Here is an 8,299-nt window from a genome sequence, read left to right as displayed (position 1 = left end):
TGTAGAGAGAGAGATTTTTTGAAAGAATAATGTTATGTTCATTTCATTTTCACAACAAGTTTTAGGTGACAAGTTATTACCAATTCTAACTTGGGCCATCACAAAAATTATTTTTTTGCTCATCAATGTGAGTCATTAGTCAATGAAAAATTATATAGCATTGAGCCCTAAGAAGTAATAAAAACCCCAATATTCTAATCCCAAGGGAACAAAAACGGTCATGAAGTGTGGATCATTAGTCAAATCTCCTTTTGGGGCCAAAGTTATTCCAAAAAAAAAATTAAGCAATTTCCTCTTTCAAACCAAGGTTTGAATCCCCATTTTCCCACCTGTTATAATTGAGTTATCCAAAAAAAAAAAAAAAAATTGACTACAGCTATGTGGTGTTCAGAACCTTTTCTCATCGGATCAAGTTTGTAATATTATCAAACAATAAGATCATGGTACTTTACCTATGGCACATCAAGGACAGAAGATTACATCTGAGATTTCAGAGGGAAAATTACACTGGCATAGAGGAAAACAAGTACATAATCATTGCCAGAAAGAAGTGAAATATCCTACCATCAGTGATTTTAGAGTCCCAAACATAAAGATAAAACAAGGATCATCCATCACTTATATGACTTATTGCAAAGGTCTTTCTAATTTCTTTCTTGTGATTTCAATAATTATGCAGGTGCAGATTTTGTATAGAAGCGAATGCCAACGGCCAAACCCAAGATTAGAAGGGGAAGTAGAAACTGGAGAACCTTGATAATGAACTCTGGTGTCTTGTCCTGATTGTAGTGAGGCTGCTTGGGAGGAGTGTACTTAGTTTTGGTGGGGATGGATGCTGAATCAATGTCTCCTACATAGAATTCGTCCATCATTGCTCTTGCACTGCTACTGTGGCCCACGTCCTCAAAATCATCAGTTGCATCCTTTCCTGCAAACCATACATCACACATGCGGTATCAGCAGATATTTCCAGATCCATGATTAAACGAATGTCAAAACACTGCAACATTTATCTTACCTGTTGCTGACAACAAGACCTCATCACCACCAGGATGGTCCTCCAAAAATTTTGTCACATCAAATACCTGTTCCAGGCCTCCAGCACATTAGGATAAAATATTCAAGGATATTGCAATTTGCAAAACCACAAAGTAACACCTCAAATCATAGAAACTCAAGCATGATGAGGACCACTAATGTTAGATTCGAACCACTTTCCAAAAATGTAGATTGACTCTTAAAGCTCAAGTCTTGAGGTGCTCTAAATAGTTCAAATGCAGTTTTCTTAGGCACAAAGCACAGGATTCTCTCACATAAAATGATTAAAAAAAGTATAAATTTGGGGAATAGTAGAGGACGTGGAAGTCCCAAACACAGATTTTAGATTTCCTAATGCAGAATGAACACCACATAGACGTAACTTAAATTTCTTTCTCTACATTCTTCTATTAAGAAGGATAACCTTTTTTTTATTTTTTTAAATATTTTATCTAAATATCACAACTATACCACATTACCACCTATTTTGTATTCTTTTTCCAATCCGTAAAGGCCTTTTCTCCCACACTTTTGAAATAAAACCATACACCTCTACAGTTCTACTAGATAACACTTCCCCTCCCTATTACTTCTTCTAGCTAAAGGTTAGTCAGTAGAACAAATTTGACCTCAAGAAATACCAAATAATTGAACTGCCCGATCCATTAACCTTTATTACACAACAGTGCGAGAAGTGGGGTTAACAAAAGCTATTATGCTTTTCCTCTAATAAGACTAAATAACTGTTCATGATCACTTACTTAAGAAATATACACACAAATACTCACAGCAGTAAACAAGAGGGGCTGGGAGAGAAGACCACCTCCTTAAAAATATGGGGTAACACCGATCAGAACCTCTCTAAAAGCACCATATAAGTTCTCAGAGGTCTTCTAGCAAGTTTTCCTCTAATGCAAACGACGAGTCCTTATAGGAAAGGTATTTTTTAAAAAAAATTACAGAAAGCAATACCTCCATAGCTAATAAATAAATAATAATGGCTAAAAATTTTATTAAAATATCAATTAAGTATAGGAGTAAGGAAAAAAAAAAATTGTAAACAGGAAAATACTTCAGATGTAGTATATGAACAATCAAAGAAGAAGAATTGATCGGTCCATTAAGGCACCAAATAAGTGGAGAGACTGGATAATTTCTACCCTAGTAATCGCCAAAGAGTTTCATAAATCTACACGGTTCTATTTTTCCTACAATCAGACTATAAAAAAGCATGGAAAATGAAACCTTAAGTCTCTCCATATGTGTGTTTAACAATGAGATTATAAATATGAAAAATGTCTACTTTTTCACCAACGGAGTTAAAAAAAATGATTGATATGATTTGGGCGTAAAGTGTCTTCTACCAAAAGCGACAAGACAAGACAGTGAACTCAAGTTAGAGATTCAGGCTCTCAAAAAATGAAATTGGCTGTAGCTGTCAGATTGACTAATGGCTCCCTGAACCCGCAAGCAAAAGTGAGAGATTTATTATGCGCTGCGATTCTGTTAAAGAGAATGATTGAAAAGCATCCTCTCGTCTTTCCATACCAATCTCGCAGCCTCAATCAACATTCAATACTACTAAGATTATAATCATGATGATCTAATACACACAGATTTGGAACTTCCACTCCTCAACATTAATTTATCAATCAAAAATCAATCCCCTCTACAAGATATGGTAAACACATTTCACGTTTCTATCATTTTGATCTCTTATGTCAATCTTAGGTCCCAACCATACAAGGCAGAAGTGCTAATCATTATTAAAATAAAAAATAAATAAAAAAATTGTTATTGGCAATATTAGCTCCAAATCCAGAAGCAAAATCTGCTGAGATCCAAATCCGTGAAAGAAAAAGAAGAGAACCCAATACCCATGATGAGTGTGTGAACATGAATATGACATACATACATACCCTGCCTTCAATGACAAGCCAGCAGTCCTTTGGGGTGTTGTGTTCAGAGACCTGAGCAAGTGAGTAAACCTTGCGCTCTCCTCCACCCATTTTTTGTTATGTTTGGAAAGCAAGAGCAAGTGTATCGTTTTGTATATCAGGCGTGGATTTCAAAGGAAATGAGAGAGAGAGAGAGAGAGAGAGAGAGAGAGGGGTTGGTGTTGGTGTCGAAGTCAAATATCAATGGCAGATTTGATGGGGAATTTGGGTTGGTACGGGCCTCTTGACTTCTTACCGCTTACCAACCGCCTAGCTACTAGATACTTTCTTTTCTTTTTGAGAAACAGCTAGCACTCTTTTTCTTTTTCAATTTTGGTGCTGTTGTTTATCATACTTTATATTATAGTTTATATAATTTTTTTTTTCATTTACAATAAATCATTTTAAAATTGTGATAGAAATTGTGGCATAAAAATATTTTTTTTATAGATTTTTATGTGCAGAATTTTTTTTAAGAAATTATTTTTTCATTAGTTAATTGCATACTTAATGACAATTTTTTAATGAAATTGTATAAAATTTCTAAATTAAATAACTTTGAAATTTAGAGACTCAATTGATCAATTGAGAGTGAAAGCAAAATTAGAAGGCTTAGATGGTACACATTAAATTTTAGCCTAAAAATAAAAATCTTGAATGTTTGTTTAGGATTGGTTTTTTTTTGGTTGCATTTGGCACATTGTCTCCTACCGAGCACCAACTACCAAATAGTCTATTTTCTTTTCTTTTTTTAATACATAGTACTTTTTTGTCAAAACATTCATTTCATTTCATAATAAAGTCCAAATTTTGATTCTAAAAAAAATGTCCGAATTTGATTTTTGTCTCTTAAATTTAGACATCCAGAAATTTATTCTTATTTCCTTCATCTAATAATAGGAATTGTATGTGTAATAGACCATGTAAAAATGAGATTTAGATCCTCTAGATTTCCTAGAGTACTCTACCAAATAGATTTTCTTAAATCTTAACAATTCTTTAATGATTTAATAGTCTAGATTTTACCATGTCAGCATTCCACTAATAAATCTTAATTGTTTTGTTTACAACATTATTTTATTATTTTAAGAGTATTGATAATGGAATATTAACATGATAGAATCTAGACCCTTAAATCATAAAAGAGTGGTTAGGATTTAAAGAAATCTATTGATAGAGTACTCTAGTAAATCTAGAAGATTTGAATCCGTAAAAATGACATGTTAGAAAACAGAAATGACCTAAAATAAATTTAACAACAGATAAATGAAGAAAAAAATTGCTACATTTAGGAAATCATATAAAAAGAAAATATTCAAAATTTCAAATGAAGACCTTGGAAAAAGTCAAAAGGAAGTTCTCTTCCAAAAATAAATATATTAAGTGTACGTTTGGTAAACTGTAATGGTAATTACATAGGAATAAGAATAGGTATTACAAGGAATAAAATATGTTGTAATGTAATACTTATTGTAAGGACACGATTTTTAACGGCCCGGGGATGACATTGGGCTTGTATGTAAAAGGCCCGAACAATATGATTTGTAGAGAGTGGGATAGAAAGGCTGGACCTTGGTCGTTGGGCAACGGTTTAGTCAGGATTTTCATGGAAGCCCATACGAAGGTGGATTTGGCCTGTGTAGCTAAGCCTTACACGGATGTGGTTTGAAAGGTCTGACTCCTCGGAATTAATCCGAGGAGCAGTATCTTCTCACCATTCTTCCTCCTTTTTCTCCTTCCTTTTTCGGGGCCTCCCCTCCCTTTTTAGCTCTCTTTTCCCTTTTATACTAGTATTCAATTCACCTTCTTCATCTACGTGTCAGTTTCTCCTTGTTTGGGGCAATTACTCGTCCTATAAATCCTCACGTCAAAGTGGTTGGGAAAAGCTGGATAGCATGGTATGGGGTATGTGCTTGTCAGGTGCTGGGCTCCACGTTATGGTGTTGACAGCTTTCTCGCTTGTACTGCTCTTGTACTGAGTTTGTCCTTTTCTTCAGGCGTTTTATGAGGCGTTGAGCGTGAAGTTGTCCTCGGCTACATTCTTGGGCCATTAAGGGGTTCTCATCATACCTCCTCGACTGTAGGGCTCCTCGGCTTTGGCTTTGGGCCCTTAATGTGAAGTGGGCCGGGATTCCAAATTTCAAGCCCCACAATAGCCCCTCAAAATCCTGCTTCCCGACTTTTTAGTTGGGGAGGAGGGTTTTGGTGATGCTGAGCCCACCTCGTGACTTGCTCAAGTTCCGTACCTTACTGCTGCTTGTGTTCTTCCATTTGCATGGGAGATGTGCCGAATTAAGAGGCATTACTTTATTCTTCATCCGCGCAGTGTCCTTTGTCGTTTCAGTATTCGAGGCGCGCCTTCACGAGGACCTTTAAATCTTGCGGTGGCGGATGGTGTTGGAAATTGTGCCAGAGCTGCCTTGTCCGCAGCGTTTCTTGGGAATCTGCTCAAATTAAATGACACCACCTTACCCTTTATATAAGCAAGATAGGTGGTTGTTCTCCTGGCATATAAACCCTTTTGCTCTCTTCAAAATTATAACCTTTTATCCATAACCAGTTCCCACATCTAGTGTCGTCTTCCCTTAGTGCAACATGTTTGAGGCTTGGGTGGAGGTGGAGGAACCTTACCCGCCACAGAGGCACCGAACCCTTCCAAGACTTAAGGTGGTATGGTCTGGGCAGGGGAGGCACAGATTCAAGGTGACCTCCCGCTTGGATAAGGTGGGAACGGTACCTCCACCTTTTTCAGTCAAAATCCGAAGCAGGTTCTGGTCACATCAGATTTTTGGTGTGTCAGAAGAAAGAATTTCCGCCATCAGCGTCGTCTGCCTTGTCGCAGGCAAATTTTTGTGGAGGCTCCTCAACTTTCGGTTCTCAGCACCTTTTCTTCAACGGTGCGGGCCTCAAGTTGGGTTCCCTGCACCTTTTCTTCAGCTGCGCTAGCCCGAAGCCGGGCTCTCTACACCTTTTCTTCAACGGTGCAGGCCCCACGTTGGGTTCTTTGGCTGCCTGAGTTATAGGCATGTAAAAGTATTGGGGAATGGCTTCCTTAGACGAAATTTTGAAGCTGCAGCGCGGCTCTTCTCTGCACCTCTTCTTCGGCTTTTCCTTCATTCCTTTGTATCTTTACTTTTCGCTTGTGTAGTTAGTTTTAATATGAGCTTATTTAAGCTCCTTCATTGTACACTGTACTGTTCTTTTGTCTTAATAAGAAATGAATTTGCTTAATCTCAAATACTTTTCTTTTCTGCAACAACTACTTTGTGCATGAATATTAAATATACACTTTCCTTTAATGATACTTAGAGCAGGAAAAAACCTTAAAACAAATTCCTACTAGTTTGAACTTACTGACATTATCAAGTATAACAATGGTAATTCTCAATAAATTAAACTCTTGGAACTAACCGAGATAACGGCCGAGCGCTATGCGATGCATGCAAGACAAATGTCTGAGAACGATAAACTCTAAATAATTCATCCGAGAGGGTAGCCGAGCAGTGAGGGACTTCGATTGTGTTTTTGGTAACATATTGCTCTGTATTGCATCAATCCCTTTGGTACTGAGGATCCGAGAGTAGACTGGGGAATCCATGCAGTTTAGGGATTAACCCAACTGTTAATGGGGAGTTCTCCTCGGATAGATTCTAAGGTCCATGTAACGTAGTTTTTCTTTTAAGTAGTTGGTTTCCCTATAGGCTTGAGTCCGAGGACCATGCAAGGCCTTGGTTCTGTCCAAAACTTGTCGTTTTTCTTTTAAGTAGTTGGTTTCCCCATAGGCTTGAGTCCGAGGACCATGCAAGGCCTTAGTTCTGTCCAAAACTTGTAATTTTTCTTTTGAGTGCTTGGTTTCCCCATAGGTTTGAGTCCGAGGACCATGCAAGGCCTTGATTCTGTCCAAAACTTGTAATTTTTCTTTTGAGTGCTTGGTTTCCCCATAGGCTTGAGTCCGAGGACCATGCAAGACCTTGGTTCTATCCAAAACTTGTAAGGACACGATTTTTAACGGCCCGGGGATGACATTGGGCTTGTATATAAAGGGCCCGAACAATATGATTTGTAGAGAGTGGGATAGAAAGGCTGGACCTTGGTCGTTGGGCAACGGTTTAGTCAGGATTTTCATGGAAGCCCATACGAAGGTGGATTTGGCCTGTGTAGCTAAGCCATACACAGATGTGGTTTGAAAGGTCTGACTCCTCGGAATTAATCCGAGAAGCAGTATCTTCTCACCATTCTTCCTCCTTTTTCTCCTTCCTTTTTCGGGGCCTCCCCTCCCTTTTTAGCTCTCTTTTCCCTTTTATACTAGTATTCAATTCCCCTTCTTCATCTACGTGTCAGTTTCTCCTTGTTTGGGGCAATTACTCGTCCTATCAATCCTCACGTCAGAGTGGTTGGGAAAAGCTGGATAGCATGGTATGGGGTATGGGCTTGTCAGGTGCTGGGCTCCACGTTATGGTGTTGACAGCTTTCTCGCTTGTACTGCTCTTGTACTGAGTTTGTCCTTTTCTTCAGGCGTTTTGTGAGGCGTTGAGCGTGAGGTTGTCCTCGGCTACATTCTTGGGCCATTAAGGGGTTCTCATCATACCTCATCGGCTGTAGGGCTCCTCGGCTTGGGCTTTGGGCCCTTAATGTGAAGTGGACCGGGATTCCAAATTTCAGGCCCCACACTTATTACTATTAATTTATTTGGGAAAAACATAATAATAGAACCCTGAAGACAATGGAATGAAAGTAATTTTTTTTCCAAAATTAAAATATATTTTAGGAAATATTTTATTCATATAATTACATTTTCTAAAAAATAATATTTTTTAAATTTGAAAGAGAGATTAGTTATTTTTTACTTTTTTTTTTAATTTTCATAATTGTTATGTGCATATGGAAAGTTTGTTTATTTAGAAATATATTAATTTTAGAAATTAATACACCTACTAAGGAATAACTATTACAACCCTTGTAATGATGAATAGTTATTCCTCATTTTAAAGAATAATTATTCATAAGAAATGACTATTTCATGTAATAAAAACATAACCAAACTATTGAATAACTAAACCATAGGAATAACTATTACATTACAGTGTCTATTATAATCTACCAAATGTACCCTAAGAACATTCACATCAGTGGTACTAAAAAATTTAGTTTTTAGCACCTCAAAATTTTATTTTATCTATTTTAAGTTTTAACACTCTATTTACCAATACACCCTACCTCTCGTTTCTTATTTTTTAGATATATTTATTTATTTATTTATTATTTTCACTCTCTATCTATTCATATTATATATATATATATATATTAATTTCACCATTCTGTGT

The 8,299-nt window shown here is 36.9% G+C and overlaps 1 protein-coding gene across 1 annotated transcript; it reads right to left on the bottom strand.

The window, feature by feature from the left end:
• Positions 1-381: 381 nt before the first annotated feature.
• Positions 382-3,204, bottom strand: LOC126699223 (cytochrome b5-like). Its single transcript, XM_050396926.1, has 3 exons — positions 2,958-3,204; positions 1,019-1,085; positions 382-928 (listed from the first exon to the last, which is right to left on the bottom strand). Exons 1-3 carry the CDS (start codon positions 3,045-3,047, stop codon positions 672-674), a joined length of 414 nt encoding a protein of 137 aa, XP_050252883.1. The 5' UTR covers positions 3,048-3,204; the 3' UTR covers positions 382-671.
• Positions 3,205-8,299: the final 5,095 nt, after the last annotated feature.

This window comes from Quercus robur, chromosome 9 (assembly GCF_932294415.1).
Source record: "Quercus robur chromosome 9, dhQueRobu3.1, whole genome shotgun sequence".
NCBI lineage: Eukaryota > Viridiplantae > Streptophyta > Magnoliopsida > Fagales > Fagaceae > Quercus > Quercus robur.
The sequence above is the reverse complement of the archived record's forward strand: the minus strand, read 5'-3'. Positions and strand labels throughout refer to the sequence as shown.